The 26,757-nt window shown below is 55.0% G+C and overlaps 3 protein-coding genes and 1 non-coding gene across 8 annotated transcripts; 3 read left to right on the forward strand and 1 right to left on the reverse strand.

The window, feature by feature from the left end:
- The first annotated feature begins 2,125 nt into the window (after positions 1-2,125).
- Positions 2,126-4,986, forward strand: CDKN2D (cyclin dependent kinase inhibitor 2D). Of its 2 annotated transcripts, XM_012436246.2 has the most exons (3): positions 2,126-2,158; positions 2,437-2,592; positions 4,053-4,986. In XM_012436246.2, the coding sequence occupies exons 2-3, from the start codon at positions 2,452-2,454 to the stop codon at positions 4,410-4,412; spliced, it is 501 nt and encodes a 166-aa protein (XP_012291669.2). In that variant the 5' UTR covers positions 2,126-2,158; positions 2,437-2,451; the 3' UTR covers positions 4,413-4,986. The 2 variants fall into 2 exon arrangements, with proteins under 2 accessions (XP_012291669.2, XP_064237951.1); XM_064381881.1 differs by lacking the exon at positions 2,126-2,158 and having other exon boundaries at positions 2,437-2,637.
- A 448-nt stretch (positions 4,987-5,434) lies between these two features.
- KRI1 (KRI1 homolog) lies at positions 5,435-16,945 on the forward strand. 2 transcript variants are annotated; one of them, XM_064381876.1, is made up of 19 exons: positions 5,435-5,539; positions 5,641-5,714; positions 6,379-6,484; positions 7,919-8,027; positions 8,708-8,762; positions 8,841-8,890; positions 9,292-9,388; positions 9,477-9,554; positions 9,948-10,060; positions 10,433-10,559; positions 10,656-10,751; positions 10,837-11,007; positions 11,927-12,002; positions 12,109-12,197; positions 12,274-12,400; positions 12,485-12,615; positions 14,707-14,771; positions 14,865-14,963; positions 15,809-16,945. In XM_064381876.1, the coding sequence occupies exons 1-19, from the start codon at positions 5,446-5,448 to the stop codon at positions 16,146-16,148; spliced, it is 2,097 nt and encodes a 698-aa protein (XP_064237946.1). In that variant the 5' UTR covers positions 5,435-5,445; the 3' UTR covers positions 16,149-16,945. The 2 variants fall into 2 exon arrangements, with proteins under 2 accessions (XP_064237946.1, XP_064237947.1); XM_064381877.1 differs by lacking the exons at positions 5,435-5,539; positions 5,641-5,714; positions 6,379-6,484 and adding an exon at positions 6,497-6,614.
- ATG4D (autophagy related 4D cysteine peptidase) lies at positions 16,680-25,788 on the reverse strand. 3 transcript variants are annotated; one of them, XM_064381878.1, is made up of 10 exons: positions 25,368-25,788; positions 24,792-24,875; positions 24,528-24,701; positions 21,871-22,147; positions 21,733-21,797; positions 20,302-20,432; positions 18,090-18,168; positions 17,947-18,023; positions 17,743-17,862; positions 16,680-17,161 (listed from the first exon to the last, which is right to left on the reverse strand). In XM_064381878.1, exons 1-10 carry the CDS (start codon positions 25,600-25,602, stop codon positions 16,979-16,981), a joined length of 1,425 nt encoding a protein of 474 aa, XP_064237948.1. In that variant the 5' UTR covers positions 25,603-25,788; the 3' UTR covers positions 16,680-16,978. The 3 variants fall into 3 exon arrangements, with proteins under 3 accessions (XP_064237948.1, XP_064237950.1, XP_064237949.1); XM_064381880.1 differs by having other exon boundaries at positions 24,792-24,949; positions 25,368-25,448; XM_064381879.1 differs by lacking the exon at positions 24,792-24,875 and having other exon boundaries at positions 25,368-25,602.
- Positions 18,804-18,865, forward strand: LOC135276858 (U7 small nuclear RNA). Its single transcript, XR_010344412.1, has one exon. It is a non-coding gene; the product is annotated as a U7 small nuclear RNA (small nuclear RNA).
- Positions 25,789-26,757: the final 969 nt, after the last annotated feature.

A 26,757-nucleotide genomic window follows, 5' to 3' on the forward strand; every position in this document is an offset into this window, starting at 1 on the left:
GCCACTGCATGCGGCATTCCTATCTTATTAAAGCCATAGCCTGGGCTGGGTACAGTGGCTCATGCCTGTAATCCCAGCGCTTTGGGAAACTGAGGCAGGGGGATCACTTGGGGTCAGGAGTTCAAGACCAGCTTGGCCAGCATGGTGAAATCCTGTCTCTACTAAAAAATACAAAAATTGGCCGACCGTGGTACTGGGTGCTTGTAATCCCAGCTACTCAGGAGGCTGTGGCACAAGAATCGCTTGAACTGGCGAGGTGGAGGTTGCAGTGAGCTGAGATCGGGCCACTGCACTCCAGCGTGGGTGACAGAGCGAGACTCTGACTCGAAAAAAAAAAAAAAAAAAAAAAAAAAAAGCCATGGCTTGATCTGCACAATGCCACCTCCATCCCCCACCTACCTGCTCTACCCTCCTCTGTACAGGCACACTCTCACCTCTGGGCCTTAGCATCTGCTGTGTTTCCCAGCTGGTGTGCTTTTCCCCTTATAACAAGTCTCGCTCCCTCACCGTTATGTCTCAAATCAAATGTCACCTCATTAGGGAGGCCCTCTCTACCTTTCCATTTCAACGGCTCATCTGATCAGTCGCCTCTACCACTCTGAAAAGATTTAACTATTGGCCGAGTGTAGGGTCCCATGCCTGTAATCCAGCACTTCGGGAGGCGGAGGCAGAAGGGTCCGTTGAGCCCAGGAATTCGAGGCCAGCCTGGAAAACATAGCAAGAACCCCAAGATTAAAAAAATATATATCTGGGCTGGGAGCGGTGGCTTATGCCTGTAATCCTAGCACTCTGGGAGACTGAGGCTTGCAGATCACGAGGTCAGGAGATGGAGACCATGCTGGCTAACACGGTGAAACTCTGTCTCTACTAAAAATACAAAAAAAATTAGCCAGGTGTGGTGCTATGCACCTCTAGTGTCAGCTACTCGGGAGACTGAGGCAGGAGCATTGCTTGAACCCAGGAGGCGGAGGTTGTAGTGAGCCGAGATCACGCTACTGCACTCCAGCCTGGGCGACAGGGCGAGACTCTGTCTCAAACAACAACAAAAATCTGTATTTAAAAACAAAAAACAAACCAACCAAAAACACCAGCCTGGGCAACATGGTGAAACCCAATCTCAACTAAAAATACAAATTAGCTGGGCGTGGTGGTGCGTCCTTAGTCACAGCTACTCTGGAGGCTGAGGCGGTTGGATCACTTGAGCCCGGGAAGTCAAGGCTGCAGTTAGCTGTGATCTCACCACTGCACTCCAGCCTGGGTGATGGGAGTGAGACCCTGTCTCAAAAATAAATAAAAATTAACTATTGTCTCCGGCCCCAAACCATAGGTGTCCCTACAACAGGGGCTGCCTGGCGTGCTCTCCACTCGGGCACCTCTAGGAGGTGCCAAATAAATCTTTGAGCGAAGACTTCTGAGTCCCTGTCTGGCTGCGACTCTGTCCTCCCAGGCCGTCCCACGTGGCAGCTGCAGGCTCCTTTCCTCCTGGCTCAGTCTGAGCCAGGCAGGGTGATCCCTTCCTCATCTACCCCGTCTCCCCATTTCCCTTTCTTCACAGTGCTTTACGCTATCTAATATTATTTAGTTGCTTGAATGTGCGCGTGCAGAGCCCAGAACGCTCCCTGCACACAGGGAAAGATGAATGAATGAAATAAAGCGCCCAGCGTGTAATAAGGGCCAATTAATGTCTATTAGTAGTGGAGCCCTGGATTGGGTGGCCCCAGCCCTGCCTCCCTTCCCCCAGGAGGCGCCGAGGTCCCGGAGCAGCCCGTACTACCCTGTCCTTGACCTTTCTCCCTGGGTCAGTTAAACCGGCCGTCTTTCCCGCCCGCCGAGTACATTTGAAAACCGAAAACCCCTCCATTGGTGGCGGGCCACCGGTTGCCGCGCTCTGACCAAACAGGAGCGACGCCTTTCACCCCGAGCCCGAAATTACCCCGGCGACGCGCATCCATTGGTTACGCAGGCCTTGTGGGCGGGGCGCCGTAAGGTCGCGCCACAGGCAAAGCGCCATCGTTACACAGTAGCGAATTTGTAAGAAAACAAATCCCCGGCGTTCGGGGCGGGGCCGGGAGCACGTTGGCTCCGCCCCCTGGCGGCTGTCTGGCTGCGGCGGCGGCGCAGGCTCAGAGCAGACCCCGCCCGGCGAGGAGGAGGGAGGGTGAGTTGAGGGGAGACCCGGCCCCCAAGGGGCGGGCGCCGGGCAGGGCCCCGCGGGCGGCCGAGGGCTGGGCCGGGCTCCAGGCCCCTCACCGCGGGCCGGCTGACAGGGGGAGGAGCCCGCTGGGAGGGCCGGGGTCTCGGGCTGGGGAGCCGGGCCGGGAGTGCAGCGCAGCCAGGCGCACCGCGGCCGCGCCCCGGGAGGGCTGTTCGGGCCAGCGCCCGCCGGCTCCTCGGTGCTGACGGCGCCGGGCTGGGGCGGGGTGGGGGACTTCGCAGGCCGTCAGTATCGACATGCTGCTGGAGGAGGTCTGCGCCGGCGACCGGCTGAGTGGGGCCGCGGCCCGGGGCGACGTGCAGGAGGTGCGCCGTCTTCTGCACCGCGAGCTGGTGCATCCCGACGCCCTCAACCGCTTTGGCAAGACGGCGCTGCAGGTGAGGCCGGGCTGGCTCAGGTCAGGGTCGGGGCGGCTCAGCGAGGTGAGTATCGAGACCCCGGAGCCCCTCTCTTCTGGTCTCTTGGCCCTGGTGATGACCCACTGGGGACCGGTCCTTCTTCTCTAGGCTTTCATTGTTCCCCCACGGTCCCCTTTCGAAGGTGGGTGGTGAGTGAGGCTAGGTTGGAGGGGGAGGGGATAGCTTTCCAGATTCTTCTCTGGGAGGATTCCTGGTTCTCTGAGTGCAGAGGATTCTTTTTCCCTGGGGAGGGTCTTTCTATTCCGTGAGTGGGGGTTCAGCTGCTTTGGATGCCTTTTCCCTGGGGACGGCTCACATTTTTGGGGGCTTCTATGGGGAGATGGGATCTCTGGAAGGAGAGGTCTGGTCTCCAGGGGTTCCTCATTTTGTAGGGGCTCTCTGAGACATATTTGGTTACTTGGGGGTGGTGTCTTAATTCCCAAAGTTTATGCAGATCTTTGGTATAGTGTGGGGGCCCCGGAGGAGAAACTGTGTCAGATTGTAAGAGTCTCTATATGCCCTTGGGAGACATGTTACAGAGAAGTCTCCTTTCTCTTCTCTTATTACTTTTGGAATCCTCCTTTCTTTCTTTCTTTTTTTTTTTAATGGAAGCTGGAGTGCAGTGGCACGATCTTGGCTCACTGCAGCCTCCACCTCCCGGGTTCAAGTGATTCTCCACCCTCAGCCTCCCGAGTAGCTGGGATTACAGGCCCCCCGCCACCACGCCCGGCTAATTTTTGTATTTTTAGTAGAGGCGGGGTTTCGCCAAGTTGGCCAGGCTGATCCACCCGCTTCGGCCTCCCAAAGTGCTAGGATTACAGGCATGAGCCCTGCACTGGTCAGAATCCTGTTTTCCTGTTTTTTGAAAGAAACTCTCAGGTACCCTGAAGTGACATCATCATTATATAGGAGGAGGCTATTTCCTGGAGAATGGCGGGGGGGTTCACTTTACTTTGGCATCTTTTTTTCCTTTTGAGGACTGTCAAGTTCTTTGGGGGTAGTTCTCAGTCTCTTGGGGCCCATTTCCTGGAGGGGATTTTATATTTCCTGGTGATTGCCCATATCTGGGGTGTCTTTGGTCCCTTGGAGGAGAGTCTTAGGTTCCTTGAAAGTTTCCATGGGGGCTGTTCTCTGGGTTGGGGGTCTCATATTATTCTTAAAGGAGTGACCAGTTTCTGGCGCGGGGGGTTGGGGTGAGGGCAGGCGGGTGGGGGGGAGGGGGCAGGAAAGGGTTCTCTATTTCCAGGAGAACTTTTTCTCTGCGTTCTCAAACAGTTCCCTGGGGGCTTATGCAGCTTCCCCATTCACTAGAGGACCCCTCCTCTGGCATATCCTATTCCTAGGAGATGCCTCTTTCTGGATGACCCTTCTCTCTCCAGTGACCCCTTTTTCGGAACCCCCTCCCTTGAAGACCTCCTGATCCTCTGTCCCTCACACAGGTCATGATGTTTGGCAGCACCACCATCGCCCTGGAGCTGCTGAAGCAAGGTGCCAGCCCCAATGTCCAGGACACCTTCGGTACCAGTCCAGTCCATGACGCAGCCCGCACTGGATTCCTGGACACCCTGAAGGTCCTAGTGGAGCATGGGGCTGATGTCAACGCGCCTGATGGCACCGGGGCACTTCCCATTCATCTGGCGGTGCAAGAAGGTCACACTGCTGTAGTCAACTTTCTGGCAGCTGAATCTGATCTCCATCGCAGGGATGCCAGGGGGCTCACACCCCTGGAGCTGGCACTGCAGAGAGGGGCTCAGGACCTCGTGGACATCCTGCAGGGGCACATGGTGGCCCCGCTGTGATATGGGGTCACTCTAGCAAGAGGACCCCGTGGGGTTATTATAGATCAAGAGAGAGGGGAAGAAACACTTTCTCTTCTTGTTTCTCCTGCCCACTGCCGCAGTAGGGGAGGAGCACCAGTTTGTGGCTTATAGGTGTTGGTTTTGGGGGTGTGTGTGTGTTTGGGGGACGTTTCTCATTTGTTTTTCTCACCGCTTTTGGTGTGTTGGACAGAGAAGGGCTCCTGCAGGCCACAGCCACCTAAACGGTTCAGTTTCTTCTGTGCTTCAGACAAGACCCAAGGGCCGAGCATTTAAGAGTGAGGTCGTCACCTCCAGAGCTCCTGGAACCTGGTGACCTTGGCCGGCTGTGCTCAGAGACCTGAAGTGATGTTGCTTCGGGCATGGGGGGTGGGAGAGCGTCCCAAATCAGTAAGAAGGTAGCATGAGTTCATATTCTGTTGGAAGCTTGTTTTCCAGTCTCTTGTACAGCGTTTTAAAAGAAATAGATTCTATTTATTATGCTTTATTGGAAAAAATGTTGTGTGTAATAATTTAATGTTTTTACCCATTAAATTAAGACTTGTGCATGATCACAGCGCGGGTGGCTTCTGATGTTTGAGTTTGGGATGGGGAGTCACACATCTTGGATGTTGATGGGGATGAGGACGAAGGTCGAGGATCGTGGATGCCGTGGGTGAGGGGAGAGAATAGTAATTCCCAGGGCGCCAGGGTGAGTGAGCTGGGTGGGGCAGCGGTTTTCTCTGTCGGAACGGAAGGGAAGCAGGAAACCGCGAGTGGAGAAAGGGCCCCCAGATGTCAGCTGGGTGCCCGGAGCCCCGGGGGTGGGGCGGGTGGGCGGTGGCCGCGGTCCTTTCCCTCAGGGGCGTAGCCGTGGGTGGTGACTGCGGTCACGAGGCGAAAGAGATCCCGGAAAAGCCAGGGGCGGGGTTAGGCGCGGTCCGCCTCTTTTAAAGGTTGATGTGGGCGGGGCTGAGGGTGGCTCCGCCCCTCCTGGACGTCCTCAATGCGCGTGCGCAGTGGCCACAGAGCCGCCATGCCGGAACCGCGCGGGTCGTCGCAGCTGCGGGTGAACGCGGCGTTTGCCGCGCGGTACAATCGCTACCGGGAGCGCGAGGAACTGCAGCGGCGTGAGTGTGGAGCGCACACGCGCGCGCTGGACGGTTGGGAAGTGGGGAGTCGAGCTGGCCTCGCCGGCTGACCTGGGGGGCATTCCGTCTGTGCCCCGCAGTGAAGGATCGCTACGGGGACCGGGACAGCGGCGGAGACTCTAGCTCCGAGTCGGACTCCAGTGACGAGCGCGTGGTGCGTGTCCCCTTCCCTCCTGGGCATGCAGAGGAGTCCAAGCCCCCCTACCGACCCCGACGTAGACGCGGAGCTTAACCCTCAACCCCAGAGCGCTCTGCGGGAGCGTCCATCCCCCGCCCCCATCCCGTGAGGGACGGAAAGCTCCCTTCCTCTGCCCAGGGGAGCCAAATTCCCCCCTATTTTCTCTCCCCTGCCACGATCCACCTGCCCACTTTGATTTTGGGGCGACTCCTCTGTCCCCCAAGAACCCCCTTCCCCTTTCATCCTCGAGTCTAGCCATTTTTCAGTGTACCCCTTGTGTCACGTGGGGCGCCCAACTTCTGCCCACATCAACCATGATCTTGGTCTCACTGTGCGGCCTGGCCCAGCCCCTCCCCGCTGTCTCCCTTGCGCCCTCAGCCCACCTGCTCCTTGTCAAGTCCTTGTTTTCCCCAGGAATTACCTTCTTACCCCTCGCCTTCCTTTACCCATATCCTGTACACCTGTGGCCTGCCCTTGCCCACCCCAAGAGGGCCCCTCCCTCCTGCTGTTTGACCACCTGCCTGTCTCCCCAGCCAGATCCCTCCCTCCCTCCATCCTAATCGCTACGCTGAGCTCACCTGCTGGTGCCAGGGCTCTTACTACCTGCCTTCTGAAGTCCCCAACCCTTTTCCTGCCCTAGGAATTTGACCCCCATCAGGAGCGGGACTTTTACAGAACGCTCTCCTTGTTGAAGAAGAAAGACCCCCGCATTTATCAGAAAGATGCCACCTTCTATCAGAGAACAGGTCTGGGGGCATGCCTGTCAACCTCTCCTTCATTCCTCAGGAATGGAATCCGGGGTTCCTCCTGTGTGGATTCAGAGAAGTGACTTGAATTCTCTCAGCGTCTTTTCCTGTCTGTAAAGTATATCTAATGGTACCATCTACCCTCAGGGCTGTTTTAAGGCTACATTGGAATTTACCCAGTTTACACAATTCATCTGTTGTGATTATTGAATGAATTGCTTCACAAGTCCTTAGCAAGAGCCTAGGTTATTACCTGGTGGTGGGGTTAATGACTGTGTGCTTGGCACTGTTCATGGTGGGAGTTGCTGACTGAGTGATTCCAACTCCACTGGGCTGGGCAGATGGTTCAAACCTCTGATCCCAGCACTTTGGGAGGCTGAGGTAGGAGGGTCACTTGAGGCCAGGAGTTTGAGACCAGTGTGGGCAAGATAGCAAGACCCCATTTTTTTTTTCCCTTGGAGACAGAGTCTTGCTCTGTCACCCAGGCTGGAATGCAGTGGTGCAATCTCGGCTCACTGCAGTGTCCACTCCCAGGTTCACACAATTCTCCTGCCTCAGCCTCCCGAGTAGCTGGGATTACAAGCGCACGCCACCAAACCTGGCTAGTTTTTCTATTTTTAGTAGAGACGGGGTTTTACAATGTTGGCTAGGCTGGTCTTAAACTCCTGACCTTGTGATCCGCCCACCTCAGCCTCCCAAAGTGTTAGGATTACAGGTATGAGCCACTGCACCTGGCTGCAAGACCCCATTTTTACAAAAGATACAGAACTTAGCTGGACATGCTGGCATGTGCCTAGCGTCCCAGGTATTTGGGAGGCTGAGGTGGGAGGATTGCTTGAGCCCATGAGTTTGAGGCTGCAGTGAGCTGTGAGTTAGGATCTTGACACTGCACTCCAGCCTGAGCAACAGACTGAGACCCCTACTCTCAAAAAACTAATTACAATAATCAGGCTGAGCGTGGTGGTTCATGCCTGTAATCCTAGCACTTTGGGAGGCTGAGGTGGGAGGATCACTTGAAGTCAGGAGTTGGAGATCAGCCTGGCCAACATGGTAAAACCCTGTCTCTACTAAAAATACAAAAATTAGCTGGGTGTGGTTTTGCACACCTGTAATCCCAGCTACTCGGGAGGCTGAGGCAGGATAATTGCTTGAACCTGGGATTCAGAGGATGCAGTGAGCCGAGATCACACCATGCACTCCAGCCTGGGCAACATAGTGAGGCTGTCTCAGAAAAATAATAATACTCAAAGCAGGAATTGCTGACTGAATGGCCCTAACCCCACCAGATGGTGACAAGCACAGTACTCTTAGACAGCTGGGAATTGGATTGGGGATTTGAATCCTCTGTCTAACCCTGGCCCTGCCTTTTGGGATTCTCTGCCAGGGGAAAGAAGGGGGTTGTGGGTGATGGCAGGTGTCTTGCTGGGTTAACAGCATCATCATCAGACAGCGAGGAGGAGCCAGCAGCTTCGGAGAAGCAGAAAAAAGTACGGCCCATGTACCTGAAGGACTACGAGAGGAAGGTCATCCTGGAGAAGGAAGGGTATGGAGAAGGCCCACATCTCCACCCCCTGGTCCCCAGCCCTCTCAGGTTTATGGGGGTCTTGGGGCAGGAGAGGAAAAAAGCTGGCAACCTGGGCCAGGCATGGTGCCTCATGCCTGTAATCCTAGCACTTTGGTAGGCCAAGGCAATAGGATTGCTTGAGGATAGGAGCTCGAGACCAGACTGGGCAACATACTTGTCTCTACAACAACATTAAAAATTAGCTGGGCATGATGATGGGTCTCTGTACAGTCTCAGCTCTTCAGGAGGCTGAGGCAGGAGGATTGCTTGAGCCCAGGAGATGGAGGCTGCAGTGAACTATAATCAGGCCACTGCACTCCAGCCTAAGCAACAAAGCAAGAACTGTTTCCAAAAAAAAAAAAAAAAGGTAGCCTGGCACGGTGGCTCATGCCTGTAATCCCAGCACTTTGGGAGGCCAAGTGGATAACCTGAGGTCAGGAGACCAGCCTGGCCAACATGGCAAAACCCCATTTCTACTAAAAATACAAAAAGGTGGAAACTCAGCAGAATTGCAGATACCCTGAGCACAGGAGCCTCAGTGACTCCATAAGCCTCCCAGGACCCCCACCAGCTGTTGCTTGGAACAGCTGCCTTGCATGGGCATGGGGACAGGCGGGCCCTGGAAGATACTTTCTGAAGACCTCACTTTTCCTGTACAGCAAATATGTTGACGAAGAGAACTCAGATGGGGAGACTTCCAATCACAGACTCCAGGTGTGTGGGGTGGAGACTGGGTCCGGGGGTGCCGGGCCCGGGGCTGGCCTGAGACCCACGACCCTCTCTCCTCTGCAGCGGACCTCGTCACAAAGTTATGTGGAGGAACAGAAACAGCTCAAGGAAAGGTGAGACTGGGCCATCAGGAGTGGCCAGTGGAGGAAAGTTGAGGCTCAGGAATTGGACAGGCAGGTGTTCAAATTGAGCTCTGTCACTTTCTGTCTACCTACTTCTGTTTCCTCATCACTTAAACGAGGTTAATGACATCACAGCACGACTCTGAGCTTGTTGAGAGGAGAGGTCAGGGCTTAGTAAATGGGGTTCATCTTGGGGTGGCCAGTCGGGTGAGGTGGCTCATGCCTGTAATCCCAGGGCTTTGGGAGGCAGAAGAGGGAGGATCACTTGAGCCCAGGAGTTCAAGACCAGCCTGGGCAACATAGGGAGACCCCATCTCTACAAAATAAAATAAATGTTGGGGCAGCAGACAGGGACCAGCCTACCTGTCCTGAGGCTTTTCTCTGATGGGCAGCTTCCGGGCATTTGTGGAGGACAGTGAGGACGAGGACAGCGCTGGGGAGGGCGGCTCTGGTTTGCTGCAGAAACGTGCCAAAACCAGGCAGGAGAAGGTGGGTATTGGGGCCTGGCTGTACCACCAGGGGGCAGGGTGGCGGGTGGCTGAGTGTCTGCAGATGCTCAGTGCTGGCCTTCCCCCAGGCCCAGGAGGAGGCCGACTACATTGAGTGGCTGAAGGGACAGAAAGAGATTCGGAACCCAGAGTCCCTGAAGGAACTGGTGAGTTCTCACATGTGGTCACGGATGGAGTAGACCGCGTGTTCTGCCTCCATCCAGCTATTTACAGAAGGTAACCCACTCAAAATGAGATGTGTGCATCTGTGGGCCTCATTTCCCACATCTCATAATACGGGGATAGGCTGGGCGCTGTGGCTCACACCTGTAATCCCAGTGCTTTGGGAGGTCAAGGTGGGAGGATTGCTTGAGGCCAGGAGTTTGAGACCAGCTTGGGCAACACAGCAAAACCTCTCTACAAAAAAATGAAAAAATTAGCCAGGCATGGTGGCATGTGCCTGTAGTCTCAGGTACTGGCTATGAGGTCCACGTGGTTACCATGCCTGTCCTCCTTCCCTGTCCTCCATTGACTGAGGTCCTGTCTTCTGTCACCCCCAGAACCATCTCAAGGAATACTGGAACGACCCTGAGTTGGATGAAGGGGAGCAGTTCCTGCGGGATTACATCCTCAACAAACGCTACGAGGAGGAGGAAGATGAGGAAGAGGAGGGGTGAGCCGCTGTGCCTCTCCAGGGCCTAGATTTAGGGTGTTCTTCCTGAAATATCCCCAGGCGGCACCGGCCAGGAGGCAGAGGGCACCATGTGTGTATTTTCTTCACAGATGGTGGCAGAGTTAGTCTTCCGCAAGACAGAGCCACAGAGTGTGGGCTCAGGAGCCAGGTGGCACTGCCTCAAATCCTGGTTCTGCTGTGAGACTTCCATGCCTCAGTTTCCCCATATGTAAAATGAGGACAATGGCAGAGTGCACCTTGTAGGGTTGTGAGGATTAAATGCGTTCATACATTTTGTACCCAGGCGTGCAGGAAATGTGGGCTCAACCTCCTTTGGCTGGCCCCCCAGCCTCACTGCATCTTGTCCCTCAGGGTCCCCGGTCCCCCAGTCCAGCTGGCTGTGGACGACTCCTCAGACGAGGGGGAGCTGTTTCTTAAGAAGCAGGAAGACTTTGAACACAAGTACAATTTCCGTTTTGAGGAGCCGGACTCGGCATCGGTGTGTGGCTGGGGAGGACTCGGTCCCCGGGGTCCATGCCCCAGAGAGCCCCACATCATCTCTGGGGCCCTTCTGGACTTTTCTGCTCCCCCCTAGGTCAAGACCTACCCGCGCAGCATTGCGTCCTCCGTGCGCCGTAAGGATGAGCGCAGGAAGGAGAAGAGGGAAGAGACTCGGGAGCGCAAGAAGAGAGTGAGTGTGGGGGTGGCCAGCTGGGGAGGACCCCTCAGCCCTTCAGGAAAGCCCATGCCCTCCCTCCCTCTGCCTGGGCCTGCAGGAAAAAGCAAAGAAGCAAGAAGAGCTCAAGCAGCTGAAGAACCTGAAGAGGAAGGAGATTCTGGCCAAGCTGGAGAAGCTGCGGAAAGTCACGGGCAACGAGACGCTGGGGCTTGAGGAGAGGGACCTTGAGGACGACTTCGACCCAGCCCAGCACGACCAGCTCATGGAGGTACGGCCCCTCATCCCATGACACTGACCTCACACAAACATGGCTCTCGCTGGGCACAGTGCCTCATGCCTATAATCCCAGGACTTTGGGAGGCTGAGGCAGGTGGATCACTTAAGGTCGGGAGTTTGAGATCAGCCTGACCAACATGGTGAAACCCCATCTGTACTAAAAAATACAAAAATTAGCCAGGTATAGTGGTGGGCACCTGTAATCCCAGCTACTTGGGAGGCTAAGACAGAATTGCTTCAACCCGGGAGGCAGAGATTGTGCCACTGCATTCCAGCCTGGGTGACAGAGCAAGACTATTTAAAAATAAAAAGACTTAGGCTGGGCGCGGTGGTTCATGCCTGTAATCCCAGCACTTTGAGAGGCCGAGGCGGGCAGATCACCTTAGGTCAGGAGTTTGAGATCAGCCTGGCCAACGTGGTGACACCCCATCTGTACTAAAAATACAAAAATTAGCCAGGCGTGGTAGTGGGTGCCTGTAATCCCAGCAGGCTGAGGCAGGAGAATCGCTTGAACCTGGGAGGTGGTGGTTGCAGTGAGCCGAGATCACACCATTGCACTCCAGCCTGGGGAACAAGAGCAAGACTTCATCTCAAAAAAAAGACCCGGGGCCTGAGTAGTGCAGTGGGTGTGGGCACCGCAGGGGCAAAGGCCTGTAGGAAGGCAAAGAACTGGATCTGTGGAACTGAATAGTGGCCAGTACATCATAGGGTAGAGAGCAGGGGAGTTGGCAGAGGAGCCTGGACATGCAGGGGCCCCCCACCTCAGGAGCTAGGTCCTGGGAGGGCTCCCCAGAGCCCTGCACCACGAGGTGCAGGACTAATGCTGCCACAGAGGGGTCATTGGCAGTATTGTTGGGGACTCAGCTCCTCCGCCTTGAGTGGGCCCTGGTGACTCAGCCCTGACCCTCCAGAAGTGCTTCGGGGACGAGTACTACGGGGCGGTGGAGGAGGAGAAGCCGCAATTTGAGGAAGAGGAAGGGCTTGAAGGTGAGATCAGCTGGGGTACCAGGCTGGGGCTGGGGGACTGGGGACTGGGCCTGAAGCCCGAGGTCCTGCCCTGACCCCACCTCTCTGTTCTGTCTGCATCATCCAGATGACTGGAACTGGGACACGTGGGATGGGCCTGAGCAGGATGGAGACTGGAGCCAGTGGGAGCTGCATTGTGAAGACCCCGACTTCAACGTAGGTGTCACGGGTCGGGGGAGTCCCAGGGGCCTTGACTGAGGGCTGGCAGGATCTGACCTGTGCGTCCTGGCAGATGGATGCCGACTACGACCCCAGCCAGCCGAGGAAGAAAAAGCACAAGGCCCCCTTGACGGGCAAGAAGCAGCGCAAGTCACCCTTCGCTGCAGCCGTGGGGCAGGAGAAGCCCGTGTTTGAACCCGGTGAGGCCCAGGTGGGCAGGCTGTGGGTGGGGAAGGGGCTCCACAGGACCTGGCACGGTCCGGCAACCTGGCTGTCTTGAACAGGGGACAAGACATTCGAGGAATACTTGGATGAGTATTATCGGCTGGACTACGAGGACATCATTGACGACCTGCCCTGTCGCTTCAAGTACCGCACCGTGGTGCCCTGCGACTTTGGCCTCAGCACTGAAGAGGTAGGGCCTAGGCAGGCAGGGACACTGCAGAGGGTACCAGGTATGCCGGAGGGGCAGGAAGCTGGCCCTGAGCCCTGATCTCTGTTGCTCAGAAATGGTACAACACGGCGCCCTGTTTCTTCATCTTGAAAATGAAGGGCCAGGCGCAGTGGCTTATGCCTGTGATCCCAACACTTTGGGAGGCCAAAGGCGGGCGGATCACAAGGTCAAGAGATCAAGACCATCCTGGCCAACACGGTGAAACCCCATCTCTACTAAAATACAAAAATTAACCAGGCATGGCAGCACACGCCTGTAGTTCCAGCTACTTGGGAGGCTGACACAGGAGAGTCACTTAAGCCGGGAGGCAAAGGTTGCAGTGAGCCAAGATCACGCCACTGCACTCCAGCTTGGGCGACAGAGCAGAACTCCATCTCAAAAAAAAAAAAAAAAAAAAAAAATGCAGGGTGGCTCATGTCTGTAATCCCAGCACTTTGGGAGGCCGAGGTGGGCGGATCACCTGAGGTCAGGAGTTCGAGACCAGCCTGACCAACATGGTAGAACCCCCATCTCTACTAAAAATACAAAAAAAAATTACCCAGGTGTGGTGGGAGGCTCCTGTAGTCCCAGCTGCTTGGGAGGCTGAGGCAGGAGAATCACTTGAACCTGGGAGGTAGAGGTTGCAGTGAGCCTCTGTCTGTACTGTCATGTGGCCTATCTTTTTTGTCCTTCTGAGACAGAGTCTCACTGGGCAACAGAGTGAGACTGTCTCAGAAAAAAAAAATAGTCCAAACGACAGTACTAATAATATTACCTTGCCTCAAAGGTAGTATTACTACCTTCTACACGGTGGGGCCTCAAAACAGTGTCTCACCCATGGCATGCTATGCCCTGTAAATATTACTTTTCTTGAGACAGAGTCTTGCTCTGTTCCCCAGGCTGGAGTGCAGTGGTGCCAACCTCCTGGGCTCAGATGATCCTCCCAAGCAGCTAGGACTACAGGCATGTGCCATCATGCCCAATTTTCATATTTTTAGTAGAGGCAAGGTTTCACCATGTTGGCTAGGCTGATCTGGAATTCCTGGCCTCGTGTGATCTGCCATCCTCAGCCCCCCAAAGTGCTGGGATTACAGATGTGAGACAGCATGCCCAGCTAATATTATGCTTTTAATTCTGTCAATATGTATCAGCAGCAGTCTGGCTGGTAAGACTTGGTAGCAGGACTGGGCACACTGGCTCACACCTGTAATCCCAGTACTCTGGGAGGCTGAGGCAGGAGGATCACTTGAACCCAGGAGTTCTGAGACTAGCCTGGGCAACATAGGGAGATATAGTCCTAGTTACCTGGGAGGCTGAGGCAGGAGGGTTGCTTGAGTCCAGGAGGTTGAGGCTGCCGTGAGCATGCCACTGCACTCCAGCCTGGGCAAGAGTGAGACCCTGTCTCAAAAAAAGGTTTCATATCCCCTGGAACTAGGGGGCCCAGGTGGGTTCAAGCCCTGGCTTGGCTATTCGCCAGCTGTGTCTCTGGACAAGTGATTCCCCCATCTGTGCCTCAACTCCCATCTGTTAAATGGGACAATAATTGATAACACCCCAACTTCGGTGACTTGGAAGGAACAGGCATAAGATCAAATGTGTGTGGCACATGGCAGGCTGTGGGCACCTACTCTTCCCCACTTACGACAGCTGAAGGTGCGTGACTGTTTGCATGGTCAGTAAAAATAGCCAATTTGTACTGAGCTGGTACCATCAGCACTCACTCACTTCCTTTTTCTGATGGCCTTCCACTAGGTTTGGAAACTGAGGCCCAGAGACTGGGAATGAGAGCCTCACATGTAATTAGGAAGCCTGGCGGTTGGGAGCGACCCATGCCTGTTTTGAGGCTTTGGGGATAACTGGGAATGGGTAACAACTCAAGAGCTCTGGGGCTCAAACTGAAATCAGTTCAGCCAACTTCCTAGCCATGTGGCCTAGGGCAAGGATCCATTCTCTGAGCCTCAATTTCCCCGTCTTCTGGCCTCTGTAGAAATCAGTCTCTGGCCATGATGGCAGCCCTGCTTGGCCCCCTATGGGGACTATCACAGCAGGTCCCCGCCCTCCCTTCCCACGCAGATCCTCGCTGCTGATGATAGGGAGCTCAACCGGTGGTGCTCTCTGAAGAAGACCTGCATGTACAGGTGACGCAGTGGGGCGGGGCCAAGTGCGCAGGGGTGGGCAGCCCAGGGCACTTCCCAGAGCACCCAACAACAGGCCCCTCTGTCTGCGTGCAGGTCGGAGCAGGAGGAGCTGCGGGACAAGCGGGCATACAGCCAGAAGGCTCAGAACTCACGGAAAAAGCAGCAGATCTTCAAGTCACTCTGCCGGGAAGAGTAAGCAGTGCTGGCTGGGGAAGTGTGGGTCGGGAGCCCGCCAGGCTCAGGCTTGAGTCTTGGCTCTGTCAGCCTCTTGTTGCATGAGTCTGGGAATACAGCGCCTCTCCCTGCCTCTCCCCTGTCTCCTCCCCATCCCCCCGCTCTGAGACCCGGGTTCTAATCCTGGGTGCCATTGCTGTGACCTTGGGCAAGTCGTTGCCCCTCTCTGGGTCTGCTTCTCATTTATAAGCTGGAGATAGAGATGGTTCTGCCTCATAAGGTTGCTGAGGATGAAGAGATGGTAAATGCCTGATAGGTCTCAGCTGTTATTATGAGGATTGTTTTCGCCCAGTCTATAAGGCAGGGGTGATATTTACTTACTTAAAGCTAAAAAGAGGCCCTGTGCGTGCTCCAGCCTCTAATTCCAGCACTTTGGAAGACTTGGGCGGGCAAAAAGATCGCTTGAGCCCAGGAGCTGGAGGCTGCCGTGAGCTATGATCACGCCACTGCACTCTAGCCTGGGTGAAAAAGCAAGACCCTGTCTCTAAGGCAAAAAAAAAAAAAAAAAAAAAAAAAAAAAAAAAGCTAAAATGAGTTAACTGATATGAATAGCTTAGGGCAGGCCCAGGCCCAGGCACAAATATCAGAATCCTTGGCCTCACAATCTAGCCTTTGGGTTCAGCAGAAAAGCCACAGACTGGCTTTGGCATGAGACCCAGTTCTGAATCCCAGACAGGCCCTCGGTCACTGTGTGGCCGCTTCACTATGCCCCTCCTTTCCCCGCCTGTAAAATGGGGCACACATGCTCGGGAATGGGCCTGATCTTGACAGGCCTGGACTGAGCCCCGACTTTTCTCCTTCAGGACAGAGACGCCCGCGGAAGCCACAAGGAAGCCACAGAGAGATGAAGCTGGCCCACAGAAGCAGCTGCCAGCGCTTGATGGGGCTGGTGGGAAGCGGCCCTGGCCAGAGTGTCTCCCAGCACAGGAAGAGGAGGCCCCTATGTTACCCCCAGAGAAGCTAGCCCTGCAGAGGCGGAGGAGGGCAAAGAAGGCGCGGCTGCTGGGCCCCACTGTGACGCTTGGTGGACATGAGTTCAGCCGCCAGAGACTGCAGGCCTTTGGCCTCAACCCCAAACGGCTGCACTTCCGCCAGCTGGGCCGGCAGCGGAGGAAACAGCAGGGGCCCAAGAGCAGCTCCTGAGCCCCAGGGAGCAGGCAGGGGTCTCTGGCTCCTCCCCTCCAGTCAAGCCCTGGACAGGTTTTGCACCCACAAGTACTATCTGCTATAGAGAACCTCACACCTATGGCCAGCCATGCAGCTCACGCCTGTAATCCCAGCACTTTGGGAGGCCGAGGTGAAAGGATCACTTGAGCCCAGGAATTTGAGACAAGCCTGGACAACATATCGAGACTCCACCTCTACAAAATGGTGGCATATGCCTGTAGTCCTAGCTACTCAGGAGGCTGGGGAAGGAGGATCACTTGAGGCCAGGAGTTTGAGGCTACAGTGAGCTGTATGATTGCACCACTGCACTCCAGCCTGGGCAACAAAGCCAAGACCCTGTCTGTCTCTTAAAGAAGCACGTATAGCTGCGGGTAAGGAAGTTGTCCCATTTTATGGATGTGGAAACTGAGGCTGACTTACACTTCTCAAGTGACTTGGAACTCTCACCTTGAGATACTTCCCAGACCTCACATCCCCTCAGAATGCTGCGCCCAGCCACAGCCATGATCTAGTTACATAGCTTTATTGGCCTCCAGCAGCCAGTTTCCCTACGGTGGCTTTGGGACAGGGAGGGCCCGGGCGTCCAGTGCAAACTACAGTACTTGAGTCAGGCCCTGAGGGGGGTGCCCGGGGTCCTCCCACTGGTGGGAGACAGGTGCATGGGCTCTGTCCCTGACTGGTCACAGCTGGGCTTGAGGGGGTGAGAACAGGAAGTACCATCATTGCCAGAGCTCAAGATCCCACACTTGACATGACATAAATAAAAAAATAAATAGTGTTACATCTTTCCCCCCAATCCCCTCCCTTTATAAAAACACAAAGTCCTCGGAGCTGGGCCGTTTGGCTCTGAGGAGCCGCCCTGTGCGAGGGAGCCGGAGTGTGGGCTGGGAGAGCTGGGAGCAGAGGTCATCCAGGCTGTGGTCCTGAGCGTGGCCCTCGGCCAGAGTGAACATGGGGTACCGCTCCGTGGCCGAGGAGGAGCTGAGGACCTGGCGGGAGGAGGGGGACGCTCAGCCACAAACAGTGCCAAGCCATATTCCTTAGCCCTGGTTTACTTAGCAGGTGCTTCTCAGGACTGCCTCTCCAGGGCAGGCTGGCCAATCAGCACCTTCCATCCCCTGGCCACAGGTGGCTCAACCATAAGCATGTGACTCAGCTCAGCCACTCAGCCAAACACTGGGATTTTTGCTGCAAAAACGGAATTCCCCTTCCAGTGACTACAGAGTAGGTGCCCAGAAGGGCTGGTGGCCATCTTTCTTTTGCCACCAGGAAGTTAAAGCCCTAGTCAGACAGCAAAGACACAAGGAGGGTTTTCCCCACCTGACTGCCTGGATACAGCTGCCTCCAAGGCATGACACCCTCAATTTGCAGGACAGCAAGTTGACAGACAGGTGGCCTTGGCCTCCCCTCACATTTTCAGGGGTGGACGTTCTTCACATTTCCCAGATTAGGACACCCAGCCTGGAAGCAGCACTCCAGCTCTACTGGACTCCAGGCCTCTGTTCCTGTTTCACCCCCAGCCCTGCCTGCCCACCCACCCTCCCTCCCCTCCAGCTTTCCTCTTGCTCACCCTGGTCAGCTCTGAGCAGAGTGTCTCAAACTCCTTCTTGTCTCCAGCGTAGAAGCCCACAGTACAGCTTGGGTCCATCTTGGCGAAGGCCATCTTGCGGGGCGAGGTGCAGTGGAAGGACTGGGGCAGACAGATGAGGGAGGATCAGAGGCCCTGGCTGCCCACCCACCATGGTCCCAACCACACACTGGGGCTCCCACTCACCTCCAGGGGAAAGTTGGCCTGGCTGACGTCCACAGTGGGCTGGCAGTAGTGAGGGTCCAGGTACAGCAGGAAGTCATCTGCAGGGGCGCAGGTGTGAGTGGGGATGGGGTGAGGGTTGGGGATTGAGGAGGGGTTGGGCCTACCTTGGTAGCCAATGAAGTACAGCGAGTGCCGCGGTTTCCCGCCCATGATGCCCAGGCACAGCTCACAACGCAGGAGTTCCTGCAGGGAGAGGGTGCGCAGGTGCTGTGAGGCAGCCACTTAACAAACATTTAGCAAACGCCTCCTTAGTGAGAACCCAGCCTCTGGAGGGCAGCAGTGATCAAAACCACAAAACCCTGCCCTCAGGAGTTAACATCCTAGTGTGGGAGATGATTATTTTCTTTACAAGGAAGATGATTAAATGGTGTTTTTTTTTTTTTTTTTTTTGAGATAGAGTCTCACTCTGTCACACAGGCTGGAGTGCAGTGGCATGATCACGGCTCACCGCAACCTCTGCCTCCCGGGTTCAAGTGATTCTCTTGCCTCAGCCTCCTGAATATCTAGGATTACAAGTGCCCGCCACCACGCCTGGCTAATTTTGGTATTTTTAGTAGGGACGAGGTTTCACCATGTTGGTCAGGCTGGTATCAAACTCCTCAGCCTCCCAAAGTGCTGGGATTACAGGTGGAGATCCACCGGCCGCAGCCTCCCAAAGTGCTGGGATTACAGGTGGAGATCCACCGGCCTCAGCATCCCAAAGTGCTGGGATTACAGGCGGAGCTGATTACATGATTTATCTCATGTGTTAGAGGTGATAACTTTATGGAAAAGAATAAAGGAGGGAAGGGAACCTTGTGATTTTAAGTAAGGAGGTCAAACATTACAGCTCCTTTAGAATTTGTCTCATAGGTTTTCTGATTCTCACTGGAAAATCTCCCAATGCAAAAAATATTTTAAAACAGAGGCCAAACAGTGGCTCATGTCTCTAATCTCAGTACTGTGCGAGGCCGAAGTGGGAGGATCGCTTGAGCCCAGGAGTTCAAGACCAGCCTGGGCAACATAGTGAAAAAAAAAAAAAAGAGCTGAGTGTGGTGGTGAGTGTGCCTGTAGTCCCAGATATTCAGGAGGCTGAGGTGAGAGGATCATTTGAGCCCGGGAGGTTGAGGCTGCAGTGAGCTGAGACCACATCACTGCACTCCAGCCTTAGTAACAGAGTGAGACTCTGAATCGATCAATCATAAATAAATGAGAGTCAGGATAGGCCCTATTGAGAGATGATGAAAATAACTGAAGGATTTCTTTTGATGGTTAGTGTTAGTAAAATAACAAATTTTTAAATAAATAGAGCTGACTGTGGTGGTGCCTGCACCTGCAGTCCCAGCTACTCAGGAGCCATATGCATTACAGCTGAAAGAGCGCTCCAAGCAGCAGGAGCCGGAAGCACAAAGGCCCTGGGGCAGGAGTGTTCTGCAATCAGGGAGGAGGCCCCTGTGGCTGTAGCAGCATGTGGGAGGAGGATATGAGGTCAAGGCGGGAGATGACCTCCAGACGGTGATTGCCGGGGACATTTGGCTTTTATTCTGATGCAAATACATAGGGGCCTTTCCAGTCTCAGGGCCTCTGTCTTGCTGTTCCTTTTGCACTCCTCCTCTGGCTCCTCATTTGCCTGGTGGCTGCAGAGGGCCTTTTCTAGGCTCTCCTGCTACCCTCATCATCTGCTACCCTTTAGGAGGCTGAGGCAGGCGGATCACCCGAGGTCAGGAGTTCAAGACCAGCCTGACCAACATGGAGAAACCTGATCTCTACTAAAAATACAAAATTAGCCAGGCGTGGTGGTGCATGCCTGTAATCCCAACTACTTAGGAGGCTGAGGCAGGAGAAGCACTTGAACCCAGGAGGCAGAGGTTGCAGTGAGCTGAGATCACGTTACTGCACTCCATCCAGTCTGGGCAACAAGAGTGAAACTGTCTCAAAAAAAAAAAAGGCTGGTAGCTCACACCCGTAATCCCAGCACTTTGGGAGGCTGAAGCAGGTGGATCACCTGCGGTCAGAAGTTCGAGACCAGCCTGGCCAACACGACGAAACCCGTCTCTACTTAAAATACAAAACTTAGCTGGGCATGGTGGCAGAAACCTGTAATCCCAGCTACTTGGGAGGCTGAGGCAGGAGAATCGCTTGAATCTGGGAGGCAGAAGTTGCAGTGAGCTGAGATTGCACCACTGCACTCCAGCCTGGGCGACAAGAGCGAAACTCCGTCTCAAAAAAAAAAAAAAAAAGGGATGAGGGACACAACATAAACAGCAGCCCTAACCCAAGCTAAACAAGTCTGGAGGGCTCCCGGGTGGAGGTGTCCTGGAACTCGGCTGAACCTACCTTCACGCAGGGCACATACACGGGGTTGAGAGTCTCGCCACCCAGTCGCACGGGCACCAGGATGACTACAGACTTCCACTCAGCTGTGGGGTCTGGCCTGGCCACCAGGCGTGCCACATCTGCCTTGTACACTGGAGGGACAAGACAGCGGCAGGTCACCTTCTTGGCAACCCTTCAAGCCCCAGAGTGTGGCCCTCTAACCCCAGGAGCCCCACCTCAACCTTGCAATTTCTCAATGGGCAGCACTGTCACCAGCCAAAAACATTGTTCTAGTGTCCCTCAGACACCCCCAGAAAATCCCAGGACCTCCAGGCAGGTGTGGACATCCCCATTTTACAGAGTGGGCAACTGAGGCCCTGGGAGGTAGACTGAAAGTATATACAGTTGGGAGAGGTGGAGACTGTTCTCTCAGGCTCCTCCCCAGCCCCAGGCCTGACGAGTCCTCACTGACTCCATGCCTTGGTTTGCCAATACAGAAATAGAAGCACTGGGCGCTCGGTCCTTGAACCAAACACCCCGGGTGTGTCCCTCCTCCTCCAGTCCCATTTACTTGGGCCCATTCTCCTCCCCCTACCTTGCAGCGACATAAGCCCATTTCGCACTCCTAGAGAAGTAGACCAGTTTTGGAGATATGATTCTCTGAAAATCAAATCTTGTCCCAAACACCTACAATTTTTCATTAAAAAATTACAGGGTTTGGGCACAGTGTCTCATGCCTGTAATCACAGCACTTTGGGAGGTTGAGGTGGCTGGATCACCTGAGGTCAGGAGTTCAAGACCTTCCCGACATAGTGAAACCCTGTCTCTACTAAAATACAAAAATTAGCCGGGCACGGTGGTGCGCACCTGTATCCCAGCTACTTAGGAGGCTGAGACACAAGAATCACCTGAACCTGGGAGGCAGAGGTTGCAATTAGCCGAGATCATGCCACTGCACTCCAGTCTGGGTGACAGAGTGACCTGACCTCAGGTGATCCACCTGCCTCGGCCTCCCAAGGTGCTGGGATTACAGGCATGAGCCACTGCACCTGGCCTCTTTATTTTTTTAAGACAGGATCCTACTCTGTCACCCAGGCTGGTGTACAGTGGCAAAATCACAGCTCACTGTAACCTCGAACTCCCAGGCTTAATCAAGCAATCCTCCCACCTCAGCCTCCTGAGTAGCTGGGACTACAGTATGTGCCACCACACCTGGCCTCTATTCTATCACTCAAGGTGTGGTGGCACTATCACCCCGACGTTTCTTCTCCCAGTTCTAGAGGGAGAGGAGAAGAGGGACTGTCTCCCACTACACAGGACTTGCGTCCTTCCTCAGTATCCCTCTGCCCCAGAACTTGTTCCAGCCTCTGAGGAAGGTGCATTCTAAGAAGCAGGTGAGGCAGAGTCTGGCTCAGGGTGGGACCCCCATGATCTCAGCTCCCAGCCCCTTACCTGTGCAGTCCTGAGAAACATACACCACCAGGCGGGTGACCTCAGAGGAGCTCTCCACGGCTTTCCTGGGGGCAGGAGGGAAGGCCTTAGTGCCTGCGGGTACCCAGCAGCTCCCGGGATCCCTGCAGCGGCCCTTACCTGAGGATGTGTGCCACCAGCGATGGCCCATACCAGTCACCTGCCTTCTTGCCTGAGCTCTGCCCCAGCTCCACCAGCCGGTGTAGGCCAAAGGGGGCCTGGGGGTGGTCGGCGAACCAGGACACAATCTGCCGGTGCCGGCGTTCCTGCTCCAGCTCAGGGGCACCCTGGGCCCAGCATGGGGGCATCCAGCGGGCAGGGCCATGGTACCGGCTGGGAGAGGCTGGCCCTGACAGCTCAGGAGGGCCCAGGCCTGTGCCCTCAGCCCATGTCCAGTCTGGTGGAATGGAGCACACAGTCAAACAGTGCTAGTGTGTGGGGGGCAGAGGTCCCATCTACACATGTACCACATACAATGCTAATAATACCCCTGAACCTGGTGATTCAACAGAATTTACATACTCCTGAAACTTATTATTTATTTATTTACTTTTCGTTACTTAAAGACAGGATCTCAGCTGGATGTGGTGGCTCAAGCCTGTAATCCTAACACTTTGGGAGGCTTAGGCAGGGGGAGGGGGAGTGGGGATCACGAAGTCAGGAGATCGAGACTGCCTGGCCAATGTGGTGAAACCTCATCTCTAATAAAACAAAAATACAGCTGGGCGCAGTGGCTCATGCCTATAATCCCAGCACTTTGGGAGGCCGAGGCAGGTGGATCACGAGGTCAAGAGATCGAGACCATACTGGTCAACAAGGTGAAACCCCTGTCTCTACTAAAAATACAAAAATTAGCCGGGCATGGTGGCGCGGGCCTGTAGTCCCAGCTACTCGGGAGGCTGAGGCAGGAGAATTGCTTAAAACCCAGGAGGCGGAGGTTGCGGTGAGCCGAGATCATGCCATTGCACTCCAGCCTGGGTAACAAGAGCGAAACTCCGTCTCGGAAAAAAAAAAAAAAAAAAAAATATATATATATATATATACACACACACACACACACACACACATACACAAAAAGCAGACAGGCATAGTGGCAGCCACCTGAAATCTCAGCTACTCAGGAGGCTGAGGCAGGAAAATTGCTTGAACCAGGAGCAGGGGTTGCAGTGAACCAAGAATGCTGTACTGCACTTCAGCCTGGACGATGGAGCAAGACTTGGTCTCAAAAACAATAATAATAATAAATACTATAATCCCAGCACTTTGGGAGGCCGAGATGGGCGGATCACAAGGTCAAGAGATCGAGACCATTCTGGTCAACATGGTGAAACCCCGTCTCTACTAAAAATACAAAAATTAGCTGGGCATGGTGGCGCACGCCTGTAGTCCCAGCTACTCGGGAGGTTGAGGTAGGAGAATTGCTTGAACCCAGGAGATGGAGGTTGCGGTGAGCCAAGACTGTGCCATTGCACTCCAGCCTGGGTAACAAGAGCAAAACTGTCTCAAAAATAAATAAATAAATAAATAAATAAATACATAAAGACAAGATCTCACTGTCAGCCAGACTGGAATGCAGTGGCATGCTCACAACTCACCACAGCCTCTAAATCCTGGGCTTCACAGATTCTCCTGCCTCGGCCTCTTGAGTAGTTGGAATCACAGGCACATGCCACCACACTTGGCTAATTTTTAAAATTTTGTAGAGACAGGAGTCTCATCATGTTGCCCAGGCTGGTGCCGAATGCCTATGTTCAAGCCATCCTCCTGCCTCAGCCTCCCAATGTGCTGGGATTACAGGTGTGAGCCACCACACTTGACCTGTGGATGTTGCTGGAGTCTCATTCTGTCACCCAGGTTGGAGTGCAGTGGCAGGATCATAGTTCACTGTAGCCTTGAACACCTGGGCACAAGTGATCCTCCCTCCTCAGCCTCCCAGGTAGCTGGGATTACAAGCATGCACCACAGGGCCCAGCCAAAACTCTTTTTATTTAATTAATTTACTTATGTTTATTTAGAGACAGACTCTCGCTCTGTCACCAGGCGCCAGGCTGGAGTGCAGTGGCACGATCTCACCTCACTGCAACCTCTGCCTCCCGGGTTCAAGCAATTTTCCTGCCTCAGCCTCCCGAGTAGCTGGGACTACAGGTGCAAGCCACCATGCCCAGATAATTTTTGTATTTTTTTTAGTAGAGATGGGGTTTCACCATGTTCGCCAGGATGGTCTTGATCTCTTGACCTCATGATCCGCCTGCCTCAGCCTCCCAAAGTGCTGGGATTACAGGCGTGAGCCACAGCGCCCAACCTATTTTTTTACTTTTAATTTTTTGACACAGAGTCTTACTCTGTTGCCCAGGCTGGAGTATAGTAGTGTGATCTCGGCTCACTGCAACCTCCAACTCCTGGGTTCAAGTGATTCTCCTGCCTCAGCCTCTGGAGTAGCTGTGTTACAGGCATGTGCCACCACACCCAGCTAATTTTTGTATTTTTAGTAGAGATGGGGTTTCATCATATTGGCCAGACTGGTCTTGAACTCCTGACCCCAAGGGATCCACCTGCCTAGGCCTCCCAAAGTGCTAGGATTATAGGCATGAGCCACCACACCCAGCCCCAGCTGAAACTCTTACAAACAACTCATCTCTCCAAAATTTACTTGACATTCAAGTCCAACGTGACTTCGAACTCTTAGTAGTTTGCAAGTAATTCTAATACTGCTGATACGGCGATTGACCCTGTACTCCTAGTCCACCCCTTCCCCCGCTCCCATCCCTGGGGCTCACCTCTAGGCAGAAAATGCAGCAGTAGGCCCTGTGCCAGCATCATCTGGCCGCTGCGTAACATGCACCCCCAGCCACAGTCCGAGGTCAGGCAGCCCCCAGGAAGGGGTGGGAAGTCCCGGCGGTATGTGAGCCACAGGCGGGACACAAAGTCACGCTGGAAACGCTGGATATCACCTACAAGAGTGGGTCTGTCAGCTGCCACCAGGGACACTGGGACAGGCATAGAGAGGTCTCCCCCAACCCTGGTCCCAACCACCAGCTCACCCTCGCCCTCGAAACGGTAGCGGCGGCCACAGAGGTGGATGCTGGAGATCTTGCTAAAGCTGGTCCGGCTTTTAACCGCCCAACCTGGGGAGACGTGGGGGCAGCGCCCAGCGAGATGAAGCACTCGCATGACAGCAACAGCTATTCCATTCCCCCATCTGTGAAATGGGCACGATCCTAGTTCCTATCTCCGAGGTGGCTCTGGGGACTCCGTGCAATAGCCCTCTCAGTCGGAGGTGGGGCCCCGGTGACAGCTACAGGAGTGTCCACCATCAATTGAGGATGAAGGAAGGCAGCTCTGATTATTGTACCCATTTTACAGAGAGAAGTAAAAACAGAGGCGCCAGGAAGCAAAGGATTTTGCCCAAGGTCAGACAGGGGAATGGGCGGAGCTTGAAAACACTGCCTATTGGACCTGCCACAGGTCCACCCTGGGCCGGGCAGGGTGGGGGACCCACAGGTGACTCATGACGGGAACAAGGTCTGACAGGGCCGAGGTCGGGGCCTGGCAGAGCCGAGGTCTGGTTTTCCTCGACGGCCCCCCCACACCCCAAGATCTCCAAGCCCCCTCCTCACCATACTTCACGTTGTTCCAGGCTGTCAGGAACTTGGCTTTGAACTTGTCCACTTCGTCCGGCTCACTCGGGCCAGCCCCGGGAGAGCCAAGAGCGGGGCCGCTGGCTCCGGAGGGCCCCAGGCCGTTGGGGTCTAGGCCTCGGGAACCCCGCGGCCTGCGGGCCTCGGGCCGGCGGCGCGCGTCCTCCGGGCTGCTGCTCCGGTACTGCGCAGCGGCCGGCGACACCGAGTTCATGGACGCGCCGGGAGGGCAGACCGAGGGCCCAGGTGGGGGGCTGCGGACGCTGCTCCCCCAGGTGCCCCGCGGCCGATTCACGGGGCCCGGGGCAGGCGCTACTCGACCCCCGTCCCCAAGCTCCCGGGCCCGGCAGCAGCAGCCGCAGCAGCTGCCGTACCCAACGCCATCTTAGCGGCCCAGGACCCCGGATGACGGCGGGCGTGGCCAGGCCCGACGCCCCGCCCTCTCCCCGCCCCAGACGCGTTTCTAGCCCGGATCCCAGGTCGCCAGGCGGGGACCTCAAACCTGGACACCTCCCCGCGGCCTCCCCACGCCCTCCTTATCACACTGCCAGGGGCGCGACAGTCCCTGCAAGTCCTTATCGGAGGCCGCAGAGCTGGGGAACACCCGCCCCTGGCCCCGCCCCTAGTCCTGCCCCCCAGGGCCCAGGATTGACCTCTTAGCAGGCGCCCAGGTGTGACTGACTGCGCACCTGCCACGCCTGCCCCACCACCCCAGCGCACGTGCGCGGGCTGCGGACTCAGAACCGGCCCTCACCTGCGACCAGATCGACTAGTGTGACCTCCGGGGCAAGCCACGCCTCTCTATGCCTCAGTTTCCTCATGTGCAAAATAGATCTGAATACACGCAACAACATAGAGGAATCTTCATGTGAATTATGCTCAGGGAAAAAAATCCAGACTTCCCGCCTCCAAAAAGAAAAATATATACCCTATGGTCCCATTTATTAAAAAAACTCCAAAAATGCAACCTTTTCTATAGTAACCTAAACCAGACCAGGGGTTGGTTGCTGGGGGGTGAGAGTGGGCAAGCGCGGGAGGGAGGGATGAATAAAGTGAACCAGGAAAGTTTTTTTCAGTGTCTGTTCTGTTTTTTCAGGATATGGCTCTGTTGTCAGACTGCAGTGCAGTGATACTGTATAGCTCACTGCAGCCTCCAACTCCGATCATCCAGCCTCAGCCTCCAGAGTAGCTGGGATCACACACGGGAGCCACCACGCCTGGTTAAATAAAAAAAAAAAAAACTTTTTGTAGATAGAGTCTTGCTATGTTGTCCAGTCTGGTCTCAAACTCCTGGCTTCATGAGTTCCTCCCGCCTCAGCCTCTCAAAATGCTGGGATTACAGGCATGAGCCACCACCTCAGGCAGAAGG

Source organism: Aotus nancymaae, unplaced genomic scaffold (assembly GCF_030222135.1).
Source record: "Aotus nancymaae isolate 86718 unplaced genomic scaffold, 86718_ANA_hifiasm-v0.15.2.pri h1tg000028l, whole genome shotgun sequence".
NCBI classification, from domain to species: domain Eukaryota; kingdom Metazoa; phylum Chordata; class Mammalia; order Primates; family Aotidae; genus Aotus; species Aotus nancymaae.

Bases quoted from the DNA above. Each gene is read 5' to 3' on its own strand.
- CDKN2D (XM_064381881.1), top strand. From the start codon at position 2,452: ATGCTGCTGGAGGAGGTCTGCGCCGGCGACCGGCTGAGTGGGGCCGCG. The intron at 2,638-4,052 runs GTGAGTATCGAG...TCCCTCACACAG, and splicing joins GGTCGGGGCGGCTCAGCGAG to GTCATGATGTTTGGCAGCAC.
- KRI1 (XM_064381876.1), top strand. From the start codon at position 5,446: ATGCCGGAACCGCGCGGGTCGTCGCAGCTGCGGGTGAACGCGGCGTTT. The intron at 8,891-9,291 runs GTGAGACTGGGC...TCTGATGGGCAG, and splicing joins CAGAAACAGCTCAAGGAAAG to CTTCCGGGCATTTGTGGAGG. The intron at 12,616-14,706 runs GTAGGGCCTAGG...CTTCCCACGCAG, and splicing joins TTGGCCTCAGCACTGAAGAG to ATCCTCGCTGCTGATGATAG.
- ATG4D (XM_064381878.1), bottom strand. From the start codon at position 25,602: ATGAACTCGGTGTCGCCGGCCGCTGCGCAGTACCGGAGCAGCAGCCCG. The intron at 22,148-24,527 runs GTGAGCCCCAGG...CCATTCCACCAG, and splicing joins GCTGCATTTTCTGCCTAGAG to ACTGGACATGGGCTGAGGGC. The intron at 17,162-17,742 runs GTGAGCAAGAGG...TCCTCCCGCCAG, and splicing joins TCTGCTCAGAGCTGACCAGG to GTCCTCAGCTCCTCCTCGGC.